Genomic DNA, 23,390 nt, shown 5'->3' on the forward strand with positions numbered 1-23,390 from the left:
GTACCAGGTACTATGACCTAATGGAAAACCCATTAGTCCCATTGGTCGATCCGAGTGGGTACTAATGAAAAACATTTGCTTTAGTATGAGATTTTTGTGGCCTATGTGTGTCTGCCCACGGTGCTACTGCACAGGTCCCAAAGGAGATGGGGGAGCAGTGTGCTGCTGGGGGAACCTGCTACCATTGGGGTAAGGCTGCAACAGTATTAATATGGGCAGTATGTGTGTTAGGTTTTGTATTGTTGATTGTCATTTATGCTTAGAAATATCTACTTATATATGCTTAGAGTTTTATAATTAGTTGTAGATTGGTAGAGGTTTGATCCTTGATAGTCTGTAAACTTTGTGTGCATTAGAGAGCACTCTGGGAGCATGGGAGAGGTACCTTCTCTTATTGTTTTATGGTAGGATAAACGTAGCTATATCTGTTTTAGGCTAAGTGCCTTTTGTTTAGATGAACTGCTGGACTTCCAGACCAGCAGGTTTAGGGAAGTCTTTATGGGGTCACACTCTGACCACACACACACACACACACACACACACACAGTATGTGTGAGTATTGAGTATTCTTTGTTCACATGTATACCTATGTAAGATGTTATATGTTAATGACCCTATGCATATTCATGTAACCACAATAAAAGGAGTGCTATGGGGAACCTGGCTGAGAGTCTGACGGAGGTCAAGTGGTGGAACGACACTTGGCTCCAGGCAGGTCTCCCTCATGCATGAGTAACAAGAAGAACTTTGCCTACTTGGTGTTCAATGCTTTTGCTGTGTTTTTAAATTGTCTCGTTCCAGCGGTGGGCCTGTGCTAGACAGACCCAACAATGTGTTAGAGTAACATCCACGCAAATGATTTTCTGGTTTGTTAATTTAAGTTTTGAAACTGCTTTTACAAGCTAATTGTGTGGTCATTTTCTGTTGCATAGCAGTCTCATTGTTGCTAAACAGGCAGGACAGAACCACACTGTAGAACAGGGATAAGATAAATGTTGAAAACCCAGAGATTCAGACTGTGGAAGCATAGGCTAAAAACTAGAGCTGAACTTATTTCACTTTTCACTTCTCATATGGCTTTGTCAGGATGAGAGCAAACAACAGCGTGTATAAACGTGTGAAAACTGCCACTTCTGCATGGTTATATTTTCCTGTTTTCAGTGAAAGAGGTGAGTCAGTTATCTCATAGCCCACAGATGCAACTCAGGAAGTGTATAAATGTGTGTGTGCTTTGATCTGTGCAGTGAAGGCTCTCACTCATCGAGGAGGAGGAATTGTACCGACTGCTATCAAGGACGCAATGAACAAGTCTTCTTGCATCAGCTTTGACTTTACAGGAAAATTCCTGCCACCTGTCTACATTTTAGTATTCATCACTGGCATGGTGGCTAACGGACTGGGATTGAGGTCAGTGCTGCAGAAATGGGAGAAACTGGGGAATGTCTCTGTTTTCGTTTTCAACCTTGGACTTGCAGACATTTTGTATTTGCTCACACTCCCTTTTCTGATGGTGTACTACTTCAAGGGTGATCAGTGGATCTTTGGAGAAGCCTTTTGCAAGACAACAAGATTCTTCTTCAACCTGAATTTATACGGCAGCATTGGATTCCTCACCTGTATCAGTGTGTACAGGTACTTGGCTATTGTCCATCCAATGAGGATGATGGGGAGAATAACTGTGACTCATTCTGTGGCTATCTCAGTCATGGTCTGGCTGTTGGTGAGTGTTCAAAGTCTTCCAGACACGTTCTTCCCCAAATCACCCATAAACAATACTAAGAAGTGTTTTGATACCACCTCTAACGAGTATGTTAAAGATTACCTGAAATACAGTTTGGGACGGACACTCACTGGATTTTGCATCCCCCTGTTCATCACCCTCAGCTGCTATGGACATATGATTGCTGTTCTCTGCCACAATGATAACATTGATGAAGTACTGAAACAAAGAAGCTTAAAGTTGTTATTCATCTTGATTCTTCTGTTCTCTGTTTGTTACATCCCCTATCATATATTAAAAAATCTCAACCTCTTGTCAAGACTAAGCGTAATCAAGGGGACATGTCATAAATGGTCTAATGGAGTCTATATTGGTCATCAGATAAGCCGTGGCCTTGTGTGTCTGAACAGTGCGCTCAATCCTCTAGTTTACCTGCATGTAAGTGAAGATGTTTGTTCTCAGCTCAGACAGCTACTCCAACAAGCTCGCCAAGCTGTCACTAGTCTGTACACCTCTAACCTCACGGATACTTGAAATGTGCCGATGAACATGAGGAGTACGCCTCATCTGAGACTCATCTGAGACTTTTGTAAGAAACACAAAAATGTTGCTTTTTACTAAAAAGCAAAAATAATACTTAAAAAACACTTGAAAGACGAGTTATTGCATTTGTGATGCTTGAATGTTTGAAGAACAAACAGGATATGATGCTGCATGCTTCACTGCTGATAGAAGGTTAATGTTAACAGCATGTCACATGTATGTACACACGCTGAAAGTAAAGGTCAGTTTTGATTATGTTGTATATACTGTATGTCTATACTTTAAGCATTTGAATTCAAGCCTCCTCATTGTTGTTCTGCTGTCTAACTATAATTAAAGGCTTTTTATTCAGATTTCCCTTATTTTTGATAGTAAGTGCATAGTGGATGTTTTTTTAAAGTCTGTCGTTTAAAAGTAAAATAAACTGCTTTGTCCAGATCTCATTTATGTTTTAATGTACTTCCCTTAAAGCCCAACACATTTTCAGCAACTGAAGATAAATGTTCCAAATATTTGAGGAAAATCAGCTTTGCAAATATTTTTAAAGATGGTAAATCAATTCAAGAATACAATTCAAGATTGCAAGAATACACAAGAGTTTTTGTGAAACAGTTAACTGCACTGCAGACAATTATGATATCCTCTGTAAATGCCACAGGATATCTCATATAAAATCATTCTAACACCGTTTTTCCGCTCTCACCATGCCAGTAAATGTTACACAGATGTTCATTTACCACAGACAGCGAAGTAAATACACTCCTAATAAAGGTTTAAAGCCTCTGAGGTTTTATCAGAAGCAATACTACTTTATAGTTTGTTATTAAAGTTAAGATATTCACAAATGTGTTATAATTAGCAGGTTATTTGCTTTAAATTAGCAGAATCATGTTTGGAATAAAGAAAATGCTACATTCCAGCAAAGGAACCTCATCAAACACCAGTGGTAAGTAAAAGTGGTGGGATTATGTTTTTCTCAGTCAAAAATATGGCTTTTAGTCAAAATTTTAGGAGATATCTGTTATCTGAGGTAAATAGGGGCACAGAAAGAATAATCAGTAAATAAATGAATCAATTTATAAGGGTTCTTTTTATTTAGAAGTGTTTATTTATCATTCACACCTGGTTAATAATAACATGTAGGAGAGATTTAAATCTGGTTTTCACTCATGTCACAGTACAGAAACTTCTTTACTTAAAGTGACTAATGATCTTCTAATCGGAGCCGACTCTGGTCTTCTCAACGTTCTCATCCTTTTGGATTTGAGCTCAGCCTTCAACACTATCGCTCACTCTGTTGTCTCTTGGCATCTCTGACACACCTTTAGCTTGGTTCCAGTCATATCTTCTTGACTGCTCCCATTTTATTCAACTTAAATCATTTCTTTCTAGTCTATTCCCAGTCACTTCTGGTGTACCCCAAGGTTCAGTGTTAGGCTCTCTTCTCTTCATAATATACATCCTCCCTCATGGTACCATTTTCTTCAGATTTGATCTTCACTTTCACTGTTTTGCTGATGACACCCAGTTATATCTCTCCTCCAGGCCTGATTCCTCCCTCCCACCTTCTTCCCTTATAGAATGCCTAACTGAATTAAAATCCTGGTTCAACTGTAATTTTCTAAAGCTTAATGAGGATAAAACTGAAATCCTTCCTATTGGTACTAAATCCAACCTTTTGAAGGCAAATCATTTCTCTCTCACTATCGATAACTCCACAGTTTTCCCTTCACCTCAGGGTAAGAGCCTTGGTGTCATTCTAGACAGTTCACTATCCTTTAAATCTTACATCAATAATCTCACCTGCTCTGCCTATTTCCATCTACGCAACATTAACAGATTACGTCCTTCTCTTTCCACCCATTCTATGTCCTATCCTATGTCCATTCTTGTCCATAGTCTCGTTACCTCCCGCCTTGACTACTGTAATTCTCTCTTCCGTGGTCTCCCCCAAAAATCCCTTCATAAGCTTCAACTGGTATAAAGCTCCGTTGCCCACATTATTACCAGAACCCCCTCCTACCAGCACATTACCACTGTTCTTAAGGAACTACACCGGCTCCATTCCAGATAATATTCAAACTTCTTCTGCTAACCTTCAAGGCCATTCAGAACCTTGCTCCTCCTTACCTTTCTGATCTGTTAAGCACTACGTCTTCTGCCCACTCACTTCAATCCTCTTCTTCTATCCAGCTTGCTGTGCCTTCTTTCCGCCTCTATTATGTATTGCATGATGAGGAGCTAAATGCAGATTTCTAGGTGAGTTCAACAAAAAGAAAAAAGTAGTTCATTAAAAAAAAACCCAACATAAGCAAAGAGTCCATAAGCAAAAAAACACCACTATAACAACAACAAAATCCCCCACAAGACATAAATGACTACAGAAATAACAGGAAATAACACAACAGGGGAATACAGGCAACAGTAGAAAAACACAGAGACAACAGCTAAACCAAGTGACAAGAAAAACTATGGAGACTCCATGAAAACAAAAACATGAATGAATTCAAAGAAGACGATCGAATATACAAATACAGGCCATTTACAATAGTAATTAAAACTAAAGCTGTGGAATAATAATTAAAAGCAAACTGAAAACTTTCAACAACAATCAGAAATCACAAATAACCCATCAAGACTCCCAGGCAATGACATACTTTGGTCCTGGGTCGTTGACCCAGCGTTTTGTGTTTATTCTGATTTTGTATTGGTTTAGGGTTGAACCTGAAGTTTGGTGTATATTCAGCCCTACCTGTGTCTGTCCTTGGTGCTCTGTTCATGTCCCCGTGTTGTGTTGCAAATCAGTCTGTGTGTTTCCTGCTTTACTTTGAAGGCTCGTGTTCTGGATTTCCTGCTCTATTCTGAAGGTCTGTGTCTGTTGTCATTGTGTTCAGCTTGTGTCCTCCAGTCATCATGTGTATTCAGATCAGCTGTTCTTACCTCCTGTGTGTGATTACCCGATTACCTTGTGTGTGTATATTTAGTGGGTGTCGGTCTGTGTTCCTTGTCGGCTCGTCTGCATTCATCCATGTATCACTGCGTTCATCTGTGTTTCTTGGTATCCTGTTCCTTAGTCTGCGTCTCTCTGCCCTGCACCCCTTTCGTATGGTCTCAGGTTTGTCAGTTAGTTTCTCCCAGTTTAGGTTTCCGTTAGTAATCTCTCACGATTCGCTGCCTGTTTCTGCCACTGCCACCTTGCAAATAAACGTCACTCGAATCATCAGTCACTGCCGCATTTTGGGTCCTCCTTTTCCTCCACACCACACGGCTCACTCCGCCAGCCGTGACATACTTACTTATGTAAAATGATGTTTTAGGTCTTAAATGGTTTAAAATACAGCTACCATCGTGTGCAAAACAACCACAAACGGAGGTTATTAGATGCCCATCTGTTTAGATCACAAAGCTTTGCTGTCAAACAAAGTGTTTACTGATAAATAATAATATGCATCTGCATTTCATATGCTAAACTAACTTTCACACAGAGTGTTACATGCAATAAAAATAACCTTGTAATCCAAGTTATAATGAACATTCAATGTCTAGGACTTGAAAATGCGATCTTTTCTGAAAGTTTTAGTTAAAAAAATGTTTTGAATGACACAAATGATAACAATACAATAACAAGCATGCTTTTGTGTGGTGCATTGATAGAAAGGTAAACAGTATTTGTGCGCTAGCAAGCAAACAGACAGTTTCACAAGCATGTATACACAAGGTGTTGCACAATTATTAGGAATCTCTTTCCAGCTTCTCGGTGCTGGTTTACAAGCAGGGACATGACCGATCACTCTATGAACTTGTTTTCTTTCACTTGCCTCATTTGTAATTCTGCCACAGAGGAGTGAGGTTGTACAGACACACAATGCCTGATAATTGTACTTCTGTTGAATATGACTTCGAACACAAAATTCTACCGTCCATTTACACCATGGTATTGATCATTGGTCTGGGAGCTAATGGATGGGGGATGAAGTCGATCCTGCAGAAACAGAAGAAAGTTGGAAACAATGTGTTTCTTTTAAACATTGGACTTGCCAATTTTTTGTTCCTTCCAACACTACCATTTTTGTCAGCATACTATTTTATGAACAGTAATTGGATATTTGGAGATGCCTTCTGCAAGATCACAAGATTCTGCTTCAACTTGAATTTATACGGCAGCATTGGATTCCTCACCTGTATAAGTGTGGACAGGTATCTGGCTATTGTCCATCCACTGAAAGCGATGGGAAGGATGACTGTCCGTAACACTGTGGTTATCTCAGTCATGGTTTGGGTGTTGGTGAGTGTTCAAAGTCTTCCAGACATGCTCTACCTCAAAACATCCACAAACAACACCACCAAAACAAATGAAACCGCAAAATGCTACCACACCACCTCTACACAGTATGTCGAGGATTACCTGACATACAGTCTTGGACAGACACTCACTGGGTTTTGCATCCCGTTCCTTATCCTACTTGGCTGCTATGGACATGTGATTTTGGTTCTCTGTCAAAGTAATACCATTGACAAGGAAGTAAAACAAAAAAGCTTAAAGTTGTTGTTTATTTTGATTCTTCTCTTCTCAGTTTGTTACATCCCATATCATATTTTTAGGAACCTCAACCTTTATGCAAGAGGATTATTAAAAAAGGGGCAATGCCCTACATGGAATAATGGAGTCTTCAGTGCTCATCAGATAAGTCGTGGTCTTGTGTGTCTGAATAGTGTTTTGAACCCCCTGGTTTACCTCCATATCACAGATATTTCTACTCAGTTCAATAAGCTTCTCCTGCGATCTTGTCATATGTTAAATCGTCTGACTGTATCAAGATATGGCAGTGTGCAGGCGACACAGTATACACAAGACTAGTTCATTGTTGACTTTGATCTCATCTTTTACTGCTGTGCTTAACAGCTACACTGTTCATTTGCTGTCCTTTTTTTCTATTTATTACATTCTTTTTTATACTATATTATACAATGTTTTAAATAAACTATGGATTCAGAGGAAACAGCTCCATGTGTCTGTGTTATGACAGATCTGTGAAAGGAAGCTAATGTCAACAGAGAATGACTAAAGCTGTGACTGAGAAAAAAATCAACAGCCAGTTCCTAATGACATTAGATTTTTGATGTAAATATACTCTTATCCACATTTTTTCACATATATCACAACAGCAACACTTGCACACAATAAGGTCAGGGCAGAGCACTGGGAGATGATTATCATGATTTATTTTTCAGTGCAATCATTAACAAGTTGTGGTTAGTAGTTAAAACACTCACAAGCAGCCCCTGGGTCATTGGTGTATAAGTGTGTGTATACAGATAAAAAGACCTAAGAGCATAGAGTACAACTGCTTTGTGAATGGGTTCATATGGCTTGTACTTGCATCTTTTTTAAAAGAAGACCGCATGAGTTCACACAGTGCGTTCTAGTGAAAGAAAATAACATAAATCATATAAAACAGATTTTTCTTTAAACCAGATAAAAAACAAAATATTTTGACAATATATTTAATTTATTCTCTAATGAAACTTTGCTTTTCTGTTCTCATATTGCATGCACATGTTGCACAGCGGCAATGCAAATGCAGTTCTAATACAGTGGGGCAAAAAAGTATTTAGTCAGCCACCGATTGTGCAAGTTCCCCCACTTAAAATGATGACAGAGGTCAGTAATTTGCACCAGAGGTACACTTCAACTGTGAGAGACAGAATGTGAAAAAAAATCCATGAATTCACATGGTAGGATTTGTAAAGAATTTATTCGTAAATCAGGGTGGAAAATAAGTATTTGGTCACCTCAAACAAGGAAAATCTCTGGCTCTCACAGACCTGTAACGTCTTCTGTAAGAAGCTTTTCTGTCCCCCACTCGTTACCTGTATGAATGGCACCTGTTTGAACTCATCATCTGTATAAAAGACACCTGTCCACAGCCTCAAACAGTCAGACTCCAAACTCTGCCATGGCCAAGACCAAAGAGCTTTCGAAGGACACCAGGAAAAGTATTGTAGACCTGCACCAGACTGGGAAGAGTGAATCTACAATAGGCAAGCAGCTTGGTGTGAAAAAATCAACTGTGGGAGCAATCATCAGAAAATGGAAGACATACAAGACCACTGATAATCTCCCTGGATCTGGGGCTCCACGCAAGATCTCATCCCGTGGGGTCAAAATGATCATGAGAACGGTGAGCAAAGATCCCAGAACCACACGGGGGGACCTGGTGAATGACCTGCAGAGAGCTGGGACCAAAGTAACAAAGGTCACCATCTCCATGCCTGCTTCATGCCCTGGGGGACGGGGCTATGGCTCGCTACATCCTCTTGCAGACCATTACATGTGGAAACCATTTGAATACAAGCGCGCTGATCCACACAGGTATGCACACGGGTGTTCACTGCTCGTAGACTTAAATTACACCTTTCTTGGCTGCTACTTCAAAGCACATTGTGCGCTGTCTGTCCTGCGTGCTGCACAACAACATTGAATATTTAGTATTTACTGCTGTTTACACTTAGCTAGATTAATGCGATGGTGTTGTGTTTAGTATGTTGCTTTGGGGTTTTTTTTTTTTGCTTGTTTTCTATTCTTCTTCTCTCAACAGGTGATCCAGGAGATTTTTTTTTTCTCCCCCCCTTTCTCACTGTCCCTCTCCCTTTCTGTTTTTCTTTTCCTTCCTCTTTCTTTCTCCCTTTCCTATCCCTCACTCATGTCTGTCCCGTCTGTAACATCTGAAAATAAAATATAATAAATAATAAAAACGGCAGCACGGTGGCACGGTGGTTAGCACTGTTGCCGCACAGCAAGAAGGTCCTGAGTTCAATTCCACCATCAGGCCGGGGTCTTTCTGTGTGGAGTTTGCATGTTCTCCCCGTGTTTGCGTGGGTTCTCTCCGGGTACTCCGGCTTCCTCCCACCGTCCAAAGACATGCAACTTGTGGGGATAGGTTAATTGGATAATCCAAATTGCCACTAGGTGTGAATGTGAGTGTGAATGGTTGTCTGTCTCTATGTGTTAGCCCTGCGACAGACTGGCGACCTGTCCAGGGTGTACCCTGCCTCTCGCCCTATGACAGCTGGGATAGGCTCCAGCGCCCCCCGCGACGCTGAAAAGGATAAGCGGAAGCGAATGGATGGATGGATAAATAATAAAAACAAAGATCGATCAAATGGACCAATACGGCAATGCCACGATGATCCATTTGGCAAAGTAAATCCATTGGGTATCCTTGTTGGTCTTCAGACAACAATTCTGATGGCTAAAGAACCAAATGGGACAGGCAAAAAAAAACAAAAAACAAAGGTCACCATCAGTAACACACTACAACGGCAGGGAATCAAATCCCGCAGTGCCAGACGTGTTCCGCTGCTGAAGCCAGTGCATGTCCAGACCCGTCTGAAGTTTGCCAGAGAGCACATGGATGATACAGCAGAGGATTGGGAGAATGTCATGTGGTCAGATGAAACCAAAGTAGAACTTTTTGGTATAAACTCAACTCGTCATGTTTGGAGGAAGAAGAATACTGAGTTGCATCCCAAGAACACCATACCTACTGTGAAGCATGGGGGTGGAAACATCATGCTATGGGGCTGTTTTTCTGCCAAGAGGACAGGATGACTGATCCATGTTAAGGACAGAATGAATGGGGCCATGTATCGTGAGATTTTGAGCCAAAACCTCCTTCCATCAGTGAGAACTTTGAAGATGAAACGAGGCTGGGTCTTCCAACATGACAATGATCCAAAACACACCGCCCGGGCAACAAAGGAGTGGCTCCGTAAGAAGCATTTGAAAGTCCTGGAGTGGCCTAGCCAGTCTCCAGACCTCAACCCCATAGAAAATCTGTGGCGGGAGTTGAAAGTCCGTGTTGCTCGGCAACAGCCCCAAAACATCACTGCTCTCGCGAAGATCTGCATGGAGGAATGGGCCAAAATACCAGCTACTGTGTGTGCAAACCTGGTAAAGACCTATAGTAAACGTTTGACCTCTGTTATTGCCAACAAAGGTTATGTTACAAAGTATTGAGTTGTATTTTTGTTATTGACCAAATACTTATTTTCCACCCTGATTTACGAATAAATTCTTTACAAATCCTACCATGTGGATTCATGGATTTTTTTTTTTTTTCACATTCTGTCTCTCACAGTTGAAGTGTACCTCTGGTGCAAATTACTGACCTCTGTCATCATTTTAAGTGGGGGAACTTGCACAATCGGTGGCTGACTAAATACTTTTTTGCCCCACTGTAAATATTTAAAGATGGCAACTGAAAAATTGCTCAGAACTCTTTGTAATAAAATATTTTAATATTTTTCTCTGACTAATCAACTCACACACACACACAGAGTCAGTTTTTTCTTTTCTATTGCACACTCCCTCCAACCTCTCCACCACTTGTTTACTGTGGTTTCCTCACACATGCCAGCTGATACACCCCTTTTCTAAATAATTTAATCTTGCTCTGTGGAAGAGACCTAAGCTTCCTGTTTGCATCTAGTAATACGAGTTCTTGTTGACACTGACTATCCTGCAAAAGCATTTGCAACACCTGGTGAATATTTCAATAAGGACAGATCATTAGAAACAATTAACATGACTTTGACTCCAACGGCGAGCAGAACGGAACCCCAGCTGTGACAGGGTTTAGAGCAGGACCTCTGTGAAAGAGAAAGAGATTCACAGGTAAATCTAAAGTATGAATGCCGATTGGCTTGGAGAAAGCAGCGAGAAGGTGATTGGACTAGACCAGTGTTGTGTCCACACATACTATTGCATTTGTTCTGTAGATGCATTTACCAGAAGCGCTAGAGGGCGCTAGTGAGTATGTTGTTCTGGTTGTGGTTTTGAAGAAGAAAAAAGAAAAATAAAGAAAGGAGTCAACTCCGGTAATCCTCTGTTCCTACCTGCGTGTGTGTGTAATGCTTGCTGAACTAACACCACACAACAAGTGGCGACGAGAGTAGTGGTGATTAAGTTATGGCTCTGCTCTCTTTGCAACCCCCGGCTGTGTTCCTGGATTGCCCGGGCGAACCGAGAATTCCATTTGCTGCGTGGAAAAAGTTGTTCGATAACTACTTGCTGGCGATCGGGGGTAATGACTTTGCTACGGAGAGGAAGAGGGCCCTGCTCATTCACTGCTTGGGAACGGAGGGACAACGAATCTACAGCGCCTTACCACTCGCTACGGATGATTACGAGGGATCCGTAAAGGCTTTGGAAACGTACTTTCATCCTAAAGTCAATGTTGTCGCCGAGAGATACCGTTTCAGGCAACGAGCCCAAGCTGTCGGTGAGTCTACAGATCACTACGTTGCAGCACTGCGTGAGCTCGTGAAACAATGTAAGTTCGGGGCTATGGAGAATGAAATGTTGCGGGATCAACTTGTAGAGAAGACAAATAATGCTCGTATACGTGAAAGACTGCTAATGGAGGAGGATTTGACGCTTGATCGAGCTTTGGAAATTGCTAGGCGTACAGAGGCTGCAATAGCTGATGCAAAGGCCATTGCTGTCGGTGAAACAAAGCCTGTTGCCGCTGTTCAAGTACAAAAGAAGATGCGCAAGCCAAAATACAAAGCAGCTAAAAAAACGGATACAGCTCTGACGTGCTACCGTTGTGGTTCAGCTGATCACAAAGCCAATGATAAATCCTGCCCCGCAAAAGACTGCAAATGTAATACGTGTGGGAAAATCGGACATCTTTCGAGAGTGTGTAAATCTTCTCATAAGCTTGTTAATGAAGTGACTGTTCCTGAAATGTGTGTTTTAACTGTTGACAATTGTGTCAGTGGTGATCCGGCTAAATTGATGTGCACTGTTACTGTCACTGTACCAAATACTGCACAGGCATGCACTGTTAAGCTACTAGTAGACACAGGGTCTGGTGTTTCCATACTGCCTGAACATGTTTACAGCACAAATTTTGGCTCAGTTAAGTTAAGTAATCCAGCTGTTCAGCTTATTACATATTCAAAAGAGAAACTGGATGTATTAGGGTGTCTTAGAGCTGACATTACTTACAATGGCAAGAGTGCCTCCACAGATCTCTACATTGTGAGAACAGGAACACCCATACTGGGAATGGACTTGGTGACTGCCCTCCAGCTACACATAAAAGGGGGACAATTAGTTCTTGACAGTCCCAAGGTCTGTGCTGCACTCCAGCAAACCTCGGCTCTGCCCACTCAATGTAAACAGGAATGTGAGTCTCCAGTTGCATTCGGATGTGCAAAGGACTTTGTACATAAAGTGAAGGTGCGACCTGAAGTGAAGCCAATACAGCAGAAACTTCGACGCTTACCCCTGTCAGTCCGTGATGCTGTTTCCGCAGAACTCAAGAACCTTGAGGAACATGGCATCATAGAGAAAATTGATGCATCTGAATGGGTCTCCCTGATTGTAGTCACTAGAAGGAAGACTGGTGGCATACGCATGTGCGTTGATTTGAGAGAACCTAACAAAGCGGTGGTCGCTGACAGTCATCCCTTTCCACTGATAGAGGACATACTGTCTGAGCTGCGTGGGGCTGTCACGTTCTCCACCCTGGATCTTAAATCCGCCGACCATCAGCTGAAACTACATGAAGAGAGTAGAGGGCTCACTGCTTTCATTACACATGAAGGACTGTACCAGTACTGCAGAGTTCCCTATGGGTTGAGTTCAGCACCTGCAGCCTTCCAAAAGATGATGACACAAATCCTACGCGGCCAGAAAGGGGTGCAATGCTACCTTGATGATGTCATCATATACGGAACGTCAGAAGCTGAACATGAGGCCAACTTGCGTGCTGTGTTACACAGAATCAACAATGCAGGACTGAAACTCAATGTTGACAAATGTCAACTCCGTCAAACTACTCTGAGCTTTTTGGGTCAAAAGATCGGTCCAGAAGGTCTGCTGCCAGATGACTCTCATGTCACTGCCATCCTGCATGCTCCGCCCCCTACTGATCCTGCAACCCTGCGCTCATTTCTTGGCTTGAGTGCATGGTACAGCAAGTTTGTGCCAAATTACGCGACTGTTGTTGAACCTATGAGAGCTCTTCTGCGTAAGGACTGTTCATTCCACTGGAACGAAGCAGCTCAAGCAGCGTTTGATCAAGTCAAGCGGTTAATCGTGCACAGCCCTGCCCTGGTGATGTTCGACCCCAGTAAGCCAACCATAGTCTCAACAGATGCCTCAGACTACGGGCTGAGGCATCTGTTGAGACACTGATAAGTGACAATGGCTCTCAATTTCTCTCTGCTGAGTTCACTGACTTCCTGAAAAGCAGGGGAATCCAACACCTGAGATCCTCAGTGTATTACCCAAGAGCTAATGGGGAAGTTGAGAGATTCAATAGATGCGTTAAAGACTGCCTACAGACTGCCTCGATTCAAGGACAACCCTGGAAATTGTTCCTGAGAACTTACCTGATGGACTACAGAGCAACCCCTCATTCAACAACTGGAGTTTCCCCTTCAGAACTGCTCCATGGACGACGAATGAGAACAAAGTTACAGGTAATGGATATGCCTGTTCCTCAGACAGAGAGGCATACCATGTGCGAAAGAGTTAAGAATAAGCACTGATGCTCGCAGACACGCCAAACCATCCAACTTTCAGCCTGCTGACAAGGTACGGGTTAGGAAGCCGTGGAAGGTAAAGAAAGGCGAGTTAAAGTTTTCCAAACCAAGGACTGTCATGACAAGGAAAGGACCAAACACTTATTTGCTGGATGATGGACGGACCTGGAACGCCTCACACTTATCGGCTCTGTCAGAGCTGAACGCAGGTACTGATTCTGACACAACAATGGACTGTCATAAACCAGGAACTGATCTAGCATCTAACTCTGAGTCTGATAGTAGGCTTAGGCCCACCAGGATGAGGAACCCACCTTGCTGGACCCAAGACTTTGTCATGGGAAAGTGAATGTTACTGAGTAATGTGAAATATGTTAAACGTGTATTAGGTGACATACATCAGAATGAAGTCAGGTTCACATAAGAAATCCATGTTCAAAGGGGGAGATGTTGTGTCCACACATACTATTGCATTTGTTCTGTAGATGCATTTACCAGAAGCGCTAGAGGGCGCTAGTGAGTATGTTGTTCTGGTTGTGGTTTTGAAGAAGAAAAAAGAAAAATAAAGAAAGGAGTCAACTCCGGTAATCCTCTGTTCCTACCTGCGTGTGTGTGTAATGCTTGCTGAACTAACACCACACAACAACCAGTGATGACACAAGCGGCTTGACAGCGTGGGAAAGTCTGATAAAGCTTACATTTAGGCGTCAGCACCCAGGAGCTGACACATGTGTGGCCATAGAACTTTCTTATTGAACTTGGGAATAAGCTTCATTTCAAAACCTTAAACATTACTGATTTATTATAATCTATTACTGATTCAGAATAAGTAATATTGACTCACATGAAACTAATAGTTAAACAGTTAAAAACAATCTATCATTTTTTATTTTGATAAATATTTTGGCAACTGTAAAAGTGATAATTTACAGTTGTTTAGCCATGAAAGACTGCAAAAAAAGCACAAAGTTGTCAGGGTGAACAAGAAAAGCGAGGTCTGTCAAAATCATGAAACCTAATAATTTTTTATCAGGTCACTACCTCATAGCAACTATAGTCACTGAAGGATTCAGTTTTCACCTTTTCTATTGTGCACTCCCTCCAACCTCTCCACCACTTGTTTACTGTGGTTTCCCCACACATGCCAGCTGATACACCTACTATCAGTCTATCTCCTCCCCCATCTTCTTTTCCAAATAATTTAATCTTGTTCTGTGGAAGAGACCTAAGCTTCCCGTTTACATCTAGTAATACGAGTTCTTGTTGACACTGACTATCCTGCAAAAGCATTTGCAACACCTGGTGAATTTTAGGATTCCATGCCTGCCCACTCTTGCATGCCACCACCAGACAGGCCTCAAATATTATATTTCTGCATTTCTTTGTTTTGGTTTAAGTGTCTTTGTGTACTTTGAGAACTTGTGTGAAAATGTGAGGATGTTCATTTTTAGATTTATTGAAAAATATAGTAAAAATACAAAAACAATAAGCTGCTTGCTTTCATATTCCAAACAATGCCCAAAGGCAAGATTAAGATTGCATGCATATCTATTAGACATGTTGCATTTACTTGCGAGCTCAGTCTTATGCTTCAGTGGGCAGGAATTCAAGCTTGAACATGACGTATAAATTGTTAAAACAAAAAAAACAAAAATAGGGTGTGTTTTCTTTCACTTTCATGACATATAACTCTCCATGAAGGGGGGAGATTGTGCAGACTTTTGCTTTAGAAGCACAATGAATAACAGTTCCTGTACTTCAGGCAACTTAAAACTCCATGAACACAAAATTCTACCTGCCATTTATGCCTTTGTTATGATTGTTGGTCTGGGAGGAAATGGATTGGGACTAAAGTCTCTGCTGCAGAAAAAGAAGAAACTTCGACACATTAATCTGTTCCTTCTGAACCTTGGAGTTGCAAATTTTTTGTTCCTGCTAACACTCCCATTTTTGTCAGCGTACTACTTTATGGACAGTAAATGGATATTTGGAGATGCCTTCTGCAAGATCACAAGATTCTGCTTCAACCTGAATTTATACGGCAGCATTGGATTCCTCACCTGTATAAGTGTGTACAGGTACCTGGCTATTGTCCATCCAATGAGGATGATGGGGAGAATAACTGTGACTCACTCTATGGCTATCTCAGTTTTGGTTTGGCTGTTGGTGAGTGTTCAAAGTCTTCCAGATATCTTCTTCTCCAAAATCTCACCAAATAAAACTGAAGAATGCTACCATACCACCTCTAACGAGTATGTGGAGGATTATCTGAAATACAGTGTGGGTTGGACATTGACTGGGTTTGTTATGCCACTCCTTATTTTACTTGGCTGCTATGGACATGTGACTCTTGTTCTCTGTCATGCAAATACCATAAAGGAGGTGGTGAAAAAACGAGTTTTAAAGTTGTTATTCATCTTGTGCCTTCTCTTCTCGGTTTGTTACATCCCCTATCATATTTTCAAGAACCTCAGCCTTTATTCAAGAGTTTTGTCAAAACAGGGGAAATGTCCAGATTGGAATGAGGGAGTCTTTGGGGCTCACCAGATAAGTCGTGGAATTGTGTGTTTGAACAGTGTTTTGACTCCCCTGGTTTACCTCCATGTAAAGGATTTCCCTACTCGATTCCAACAGCTGCTCCAGCGAACTCGCCAGATCTTTAATTGGCCGAAATCAAGGAGTGGCAGAATCCCTGTGACACAGTCTGATAAAGTTTAACAAGTTTGCCATATATTAGAAATCTTAAAAATGTTTTACATAACCAGCTCTACACACATGCATCTTTGTTGTAATTGTATTCACACTGTGTAAAATTCCACTGGTTTTGACTAAGTCAACATTAGCAGCCACTTAATAACAATATTTTATTTCTGATGCAAATATCTTGTGATCCTTGAAATGGACAACTGTGGCATGATTACAGCACCTCCTGCTAAATGCAATCAATAAATAAAGGTGCGATACATAAGTAAAGATCCTTTATTTTCCATGTAAAGCATCCTGGTAAAATGATGTTACATAGACAGCAGTGCCTAGAATTGGTACAGCTAATCATCTAATCAGCTAATATCTATGAGACGCTTTCACCCACACCCCTTGGCTTATTATGAGAGGCCACCAAGACCCTCATAACACTATAGTTAAACAGTAATGTCATTATCTTACCTTTGTGGCAAAATATGCTGAAATGATAATGACCTGTACTTTATGTAGTGTCTAAATTATATATGTTTATTGTATTTAGCTTTATTTTGTATTGCATTTTTTCTTTTCTTTCCTAAACAAACTTTTGTATACTGTTTACATGATCAAAAATTAAACAAAAAATCAACACAACACCAACAGTTGCCTCAAGGTGTTTTATATTATAATGTAAAGATCCTACAATAGTATAGAAAAAATAAATAATTTTTAGAATTTTGCCACCCAAAAGGAGAGAAGGGCAATATCATACACAAGTGCATGTAGTATAGTAGAGGCTTCTTGCCCCAGTTGGTCTTGTGTTGAAGTGTTCATGTTGATTTAAGATTTATAGATTATTTTTTTAACTTATATTGCAAAGGTTTAAGAACTACTCATGCAGACGGAGACTAACAAAGTAAAACAAGAAGAGACAAGCAGAGAACACAGAGATGAAAGACGTGATGAGCAAACTGACAACACACAACTGACACACGTACACACAGATGAGACAGAGACAGACTGGACGTGAAAGAGAACCAACCAAATCAGACAATGAACTAGGAAATAGAAACGTGGATAACTAAAGTAGGGAGCAGTGGAAAATAATACCAAGCTAGAAGACTAAACTGTTAGGGTGCCTGGGTCGTCGACCCAGTGTTTTGTGTTTTTGGTTCTTTGATTTAGTTTATTTCATTATATTCTAGCTGTGCCTTATGGTTTATAGGTTTATTCTTAGTTTAGGTTTTCTGTGTGGGTTTTGTTAGAGTTTTAGTGTTCTGGTTTTCTGTCTGTGATCCATAGTTGCTGTCTCCCCTGTCTGCTGTATCCTTGTGTCAAGTCATGCGTCTCTGTGTTATGTTTCCTGTTTTACTTTGAAAGTCCGTGTCTCATGTTAATGTGTCTGGTTTTAATTCCTTTGTCTCGTTAGGCCTGATTTGCCCCAGCTGTGTTTCCCTCCTGTTTCCCATTCCCTGATTGCTCCCTCTGTGTATTTAAGCCCCGTGTTTCTTTGTGTCTTTACTGTGATCTACCCTCATCTTGCTGTGCAGCCCGCCCGCCACCCTTGGAGTCTCTGTTGTGTTACCTTTTTGGAGTTCACGTTTTGCCTCTGAGTGTCTGCACTTTGGGTCCTTTTCCTGCCTGCACACAGCCGTTTCATAACATAAACAATGCACAACACATAATAAATCCAGACATACGGCACTGTGCAAAGGTTTTAGGCAGGTGAAAAAAAATATGCTGTAAACAAAGAATGCTTTCAAAAATGGAAGTGCTAATCTTTTATTTTCATCAAGTGAATGAACAAAAGAGAAAGCTAAGACAAATCAATATTTGGTGTGACCACCCTTTGCCTTCAAAACAGCATATACTGCTAGGCACACTTGCACACAGTTTTTGAACGAACTCGACTGGTAGGTTGTTCCAATCATCTTGGAGAACTAACCACAGATCTTCTGTAGATGTAAGCTTCCTCACATCTTTCTGTCTCTTCATGCAATCTCAGACACACTCGATGATGTTGAGATCAGGACTCTGTGGGGGCTGTACCATCGTTCCAAGTACATCTCTGACTTGCTCACTGTCTACAGCTCAGTCAGACCTCTCAAGGATCAGATTCAGATGTTTTACATGTTCCCAGAAATAGATCTCAGTCTACTAAGAGTGCTTTCAGTTATTGTTTTTTCTTTGGTTTTACTGTTTTCATTTCTTGTAGGAAGTTTAAAGACAAATCTGTCTTTATTTTCTGTGTTAAGCACACTGAGTTTTATTTATTTAACATATCATAAAGTGCTGTTACTTCATTACTTAAACAAAAAAGACAAAAAAGTTATCCACAATGATGGATTTTATATTTTCATGCAGTGTTTTTAAAAAGATAAAATAATCTACAGTCTTTGTGAAAAAGCAAGGAATTAGATGCATGAGATGTGTTGAAGAAAAAAATCTGACTTCAGGTCCTTTTTCCTTTTGTTTGCTGTGGTGGTGTGCTTATCAAAGTATACCTTTACAAGATGGATTTACAGACACAGAGAGTGGGTATGAGTGGGTAAACCAGACCACTGTTATTTATACCAGAAGGGTAACAGAGAGTAGTGGAAGGGTTGCTAATTACATACAAAGAACAAAAAGGTAAAAGTTAAAAGGGTTTTGTCACTGATCATGGGGTAACAGGCTACAATAACAGGAATAAAGATAAGGTTCATAAAAAAGCAAATGGCCACAGGAACAGGAGGCCACATTTCAAAGGTTCAGATCTATCAAAACAAATCAGAGGGTTACGGGATGATGCAAAGATGTTTATCTCAGCTCTGAAACCTGAAACTCAACATTTAGGGCTTCAAGCAACAACAGGTGCATTTGCTGTCCCTTCACTTCTTTCACTTTTAATTCTGCAACAAAGGAGAGAGGTTGTGTGGACAACATGTCAGGAATAGCAACTAATAAAACTTCCTTCTTTCGTTCAGACTATGAACATGTAACTCTGCCTGCTGTTTACACCTTTGTTTTTATCATTGGTCTGGGAGCTAACGGATGGGCGGTGAGGTCCTTACTTCAGAAATGGAAAATTCTTGGACACATTAATGTGTTTCTTCTGAACCTTGGAGTTGCTAATTTTTTGTTCCTGCCAACTCTCCCATTTTTGTCAGCCTACTATTTTATGAGGAATAAATGGATATTTGGAGATGCTTTCTGCAAGATCACAAGATTCTGCTTCAACTTGAATTTATACGGCAGCATTGGATTCCTCACCTGTATAAGTGTGTACAGGTACCTGGCTATTGTCCATCCGATGAAAGCAAAGAGAAGGATCACTGTCCGTAATTCTGTGGTTATCTCAGTCATGGTTTGGCTGTTGGTGAGTGCTCAAAGTCTTCCAGACGTGCTCTTTCCCAAAAACTCAACAAATAGAACTGAAAAATGTCACCATACCACCTCTACAGAGTATGTTGAGAATTATCTGAAATACAGTGTGGGTTGGACATTGACTGGGTTTGTTATGCCTTTCCTTATTTTTCTTGGCTGCTATGGACATGTGACTCTTGTTCTCTGGCGCAAAAATACCATTAATAAGGTGGTGAAACAAAGAAGCTTAAAGTTGATGTTCATTTTGATTTTGCTCTTCTCGGTCTGTTACATCCCCTACCATATTTTTAAGAACCTTAGCCTTTATTCAAGAGTACTTTTTTCAACCAACAAGAAGTATCCATCATGGGATAAGACAGTCTTCTGTGCTCATCAGATCAGTCGTGGTCTTGTGTGTCTGAATAGTGTTTTGAACCCCCTGGTTTACCTCCATGTCATGGATATTCCTGCTCAGCTCCAACAGCTGCTTCAGCAGTTTCGTCAGACATTTACTCGTTTGTTTGTGTCAGAATACGGCAGTGTACCCGTGGAACAAACAGTGACCACAACAATATCTCAACAGTAATTAGTGACTTTGACTTTGTCTTTTAGAGTAGAGTGTAAAGACTGTTTTACGTATTATACTGTCTATACTATCTTTTTCGGGATAACGGTTTTGGCTCAAATGGATTTATAAATAAAAAAGCTTTGTTTCTGTGTTTGTTGTTCTTCTGTTGCCCTGCATCGAAAATTGCATTATTGAAAATTGCATTATTCAAATCCTTTACAGCAACATTTTTTTTTGTCACATTGAAAATATAAACAACCACTGAGACATGACTACACATGCGTAGGGGATTGGAGGCAAGACAACAGAAACTAAAGACCAGATAAGAAAGCTAAGGTGATCTCAACAAATGCTAAACAGAGGAATAGCTATAGTAACTAACACAAGGAACTGCTTCTTAACCTGCCATAGAAATGCTGGGTCACAGACCCAGGATCGTGACACTTTTAATTTAAGCAAAGATCAGGAAAGAGCGCTGGCAGATTAGTATCATTTATTTTATGTTCACTGACACAGTTTTCAGGTTAGTAACCACTTTTCTTTAGATTTGTGTAGGTTATGTGTACAGCAAAATAATTTCCCATAAAAAACATCTGCTGGATTATTGCGTTTGTATAGCAGTAGAACAGTGTTGGTGAAATTTAATCAACATTAACTTTTGTTTCATGCCTACTATAAGTCAGCTTGGCAGTGAACATGTGATTCATATTTGACATAAGATACACAATATTTGGCTTTTAGTTTGCTCTGGAATTCTAATGTATAGTATTTGATGTATACTGCTCTAAGCAAGGGCACACACACACACACACACACACACACACACACACACACACACACCCTAGATTCATTATTTTTATAAGTCATAACATTTTTTGAACTGTAAATGACAGTAAAGAGTTATCCTTTCTAAGAAAGTAATTGATGGATTTCTAACTATAATATTTTTTTATGTATTTCTCTCCATCTTTTTGAACTTAAAAATGTAAAATGTTTAATTGACTATTTTAAAAAAATGTATTTAAAGTCTTCAATTTAATTTAAAGACTTTTATTTAAAGACAAAATTTTACTTTCACATTCTTTTCTTGTTAATCCCATACTGTACAACTAGTCTGTCAAATGAAATAAAGTCTGTTCATTCTAATATATGTTGTAAGTATTTCATTCCTTGACAACTCCAATCTGGGAAGGTAATCATATTAATGTTCTGTATTATGTCACAGTTGTTCCAGATTAGTGTATGTTTGCATGAGATTAATGAAGTCATTTTTAGAAACTTCCACCATGCTTTCAGAGAACTTTTGCTTTCACATTTAAACTCCAAACAGAGGAAGACTTTAACCTTTTGTTTCAATCATAAAACTGCCGACAGGTTGGGTGAGCAGTTTTATGATGTTTTATAATAATAATAAACTTTATTTATAAAGCACACTTAAAACCAAGGGTATACCAAGGTGCTTAATAAGTAACATAGAGAGTAAAAGGAAGATAATAGAAATAGGACCAAAGCAAGTACTAGGTATGCAAGCAGATAACTGTCACTGATACATGGGAGAAGCAGCAGATACAGAACAAACAAGGAATTAAATTAGCATAAAAGTGCATAATGTAAAATCATAAGTGAAATGTTAACTAGAAGGAATGAATATATATATCTTAGGGGTGCTACAATGTATCTGTATTGAATGGTTCAATACAGTGCTTTTGGTTCGGCACGCATATGTATTGAGCAATGCTGAATTTTTAATTTATTTTATCAACTTTTTCTCTGACGATGCTGTCTGTGTTGAGAGCTCAGTGGATCTGCGTTCGACTACTCTGCCTAGGCTGCACTGTCGAGCTCAGATCCACTGAGTACCCATACGCATTCACTCACTAGTGAGACAGAAGTTAAGCTCGTTGCAACATGGCAACTGCCTCAACGCTACCCGAAATTGAACCTCCTCTACCATCATTGAGATCTGGCGTTTGGAACTATTTTGGTTTTCATGTGAAGCATGACCCTGATGGTAAGCGTGGACAAAACAGTAAGTCGGACGTGCCAGGCAATGCTCAATTACATCGGTGGAAACAGACAAGCACGCATGCTACAAACTTTACCCGAGACAGCCGTTAGCACATGATTCTTAGAGGGCAAAAGAAACAGGGCAATGGCTACTTTTATAGCTGTCGACATGCGACTATTTTCTGTTGTAGAAAACAACGGGTTTCAGGGAAGGCTGAGAGTACTTGAGCCCCGTTACAACTAAGTGCTAGCACTCCAGAAGATGAGTGTGAGGGGAGGTTCTTCAGAGAGTAGTTCCTTTTAAGGGGGCCTGATATGTTTAATATGCTGCTGAGAATATACCCCAGAAGAAGGGTACAGTATAGCTTTTCCACATATGAGTGATTTCTCGAGTTAAAAGAAACATGTATAATTTTAATCAATTACAAATTAAAAAAGGCATGAACATTTTTTTATATCGAAAAAATATCGAACCAAGACACGAAAGTATTGAACTGAACCGAATACCATTTGCTAAAATGAGATTTACATGTATTAATACTGACTGCTAGCCTTTTAGACAAGGACAAGGACATTCTTTGTCGGCCTACTGTCAACCTCATGTTTACAGTACAGTATTTACTTTTAGAAATCTCTTATGTCTTAAATTACACACCAGGGTGTGTATTAAATTGTTGGTGTAGTGCATTTCAAGAGTCACAGAATCACAGAACGCTAATTCAGTGCTATTCCATAACAGCTAAAACACCGTCACTCTCCGCTAACACCTGAACCGGAATGTTTCCGGTTTATTTTTATTTATTTTTACTTTTACTTTTTTTTTAATTTTTGTTTTTTTCTCTCTCTCTCTGTCTTCTCTTTCATCCCTCCAGCTCATCCTTCTCCTTGCTTGTTTTTACGCCCTTCTTTCTTTCACTGCATGGATCACCTGTTTCCCTATGCAACCACAAACAACACCCTCTATTT

The 23,390-nt window shown here is 40.2% G+C and overlaps 4 protein-coding genes across 4 annotated transcripts; all 4 read left to right on the forward strand.

Annotated features, from left to right (window-relative positions):
* The first annotated feature begins 1,234 nt into the window (after positions 1–1,234).
* Positions 1,235–2,489, forward strand: LOC113013511 (P2Y purinoceptor 1-like). Its single transcript, XM_026154496.1, has one exon. It carries the CDS (start codon positions 1,301–1,303, stop codon positions 2,252–2,254), a length of 954 nt encoding a protein of 317 aa, XP_026010281.1. The 5' UTR covers positions 1,235–1,300; the 3' UTR covers positions 2,255–2,489.
* A 3,407-nt stretch (positions 2,490–5,896) lies between these two features.
* On the forward strand, positions 5,897–7,182 carry LOC113013501 (P2Y purinoceptor 1-like). The gene has a single exon (XM_026154482.1). It carries the CDS (start codon positions 6,129–6,131, stop codon positions 7,119–7,121), a length of 993 nt encoding a protein of 330 aa, XP_026010267.1. The 5' UTR covers positions 5,897–6,128; the 3' UTR covers positions 7,122–7,182.
* Positions 7,183–15,479: 8,297 nt separating this feature from the next.
* On the forward strand, positions 15,480–17,006 carry LOC113013540 (P2Y purinoceptor 1-like). The gene has a single exon (XM_026154537.1). The coding sequence runs from the start codon at positions 15,518–15,520 to the stop codon at positions 16,538–16,540; it is 1,023 nt and encodes a 340-aa protein (XP_026010322.1). The 5' UTR covers positions 15,480–15,517; the 3' UTR covers positions 16,541–17,006.
* Positions 17,007–18,811: 1,805 nt separating this feature from the next.
* Positions 18,812–20,963, forward strand: LOC113013495 (P2Y purinoceptor 1-like). Its single transcript, XM_026154476.1, has one exon. It carries the CDS (start codon positions 19,428–19,430, stop codon positions 20,433–20,435), a length of 1,008 nt encoding a protein of 335 aa, XP_026010261.1. The 5' UTR covers positions 18,812–19,427; the 3' UTR covers positions 20,436–20,963.
* The last annotated feature ends 2,427 nt before the right edge of the window (positions 20,964–23,390 follow it).

The sequence above is a fragment of the Astatotilapia calliptera genome, chromosome 20, assembly GCF_900246225.1.
Source record: "Astatotilapia calliptera chromosome 20, fAstCal1.2, whole genome shotgun sequence".
Taxonomy (NCBI): Eukaryota; Metazoa; Chordata; class Actinopteri; order Cichliformes; family Cichlidae; genus Astatotilapia; species Astatotilapia calliptera.

What these genes read in the sequence shown, in the direction of transcription:
- LOC113013495 (XM_026154476.1), top strand. Translation starts at nt 19,428, where the DNA reads ATGTCAGGAATAGCAACTAATAAAACTTCCTTCTTTCGTTCAGACTAT.
- LOC113013511 (XM_026154496.1), top strand. Translation starts at nt 1,301, where the DNA reads ATGAACAAGTCTTCTTGCATCAGCTTTGACTTTACAGGAAAATTCCTG.
- LOC113013501 (XM_026154482.1), top strand. Translation starts at nt 6,129, where the DNA reads ATGCCTGATAATTGTACTTCTGTTGAATATGACTTCGAACACAAAATT.
- LOC113013540 (XM_026154537.1), top strand. Translation starts at nt 15,518, where the DNA reads ATGAAGGGGGGAGATTGTGCAGACTTTTGCTTTAGAAGCACAATGAAT.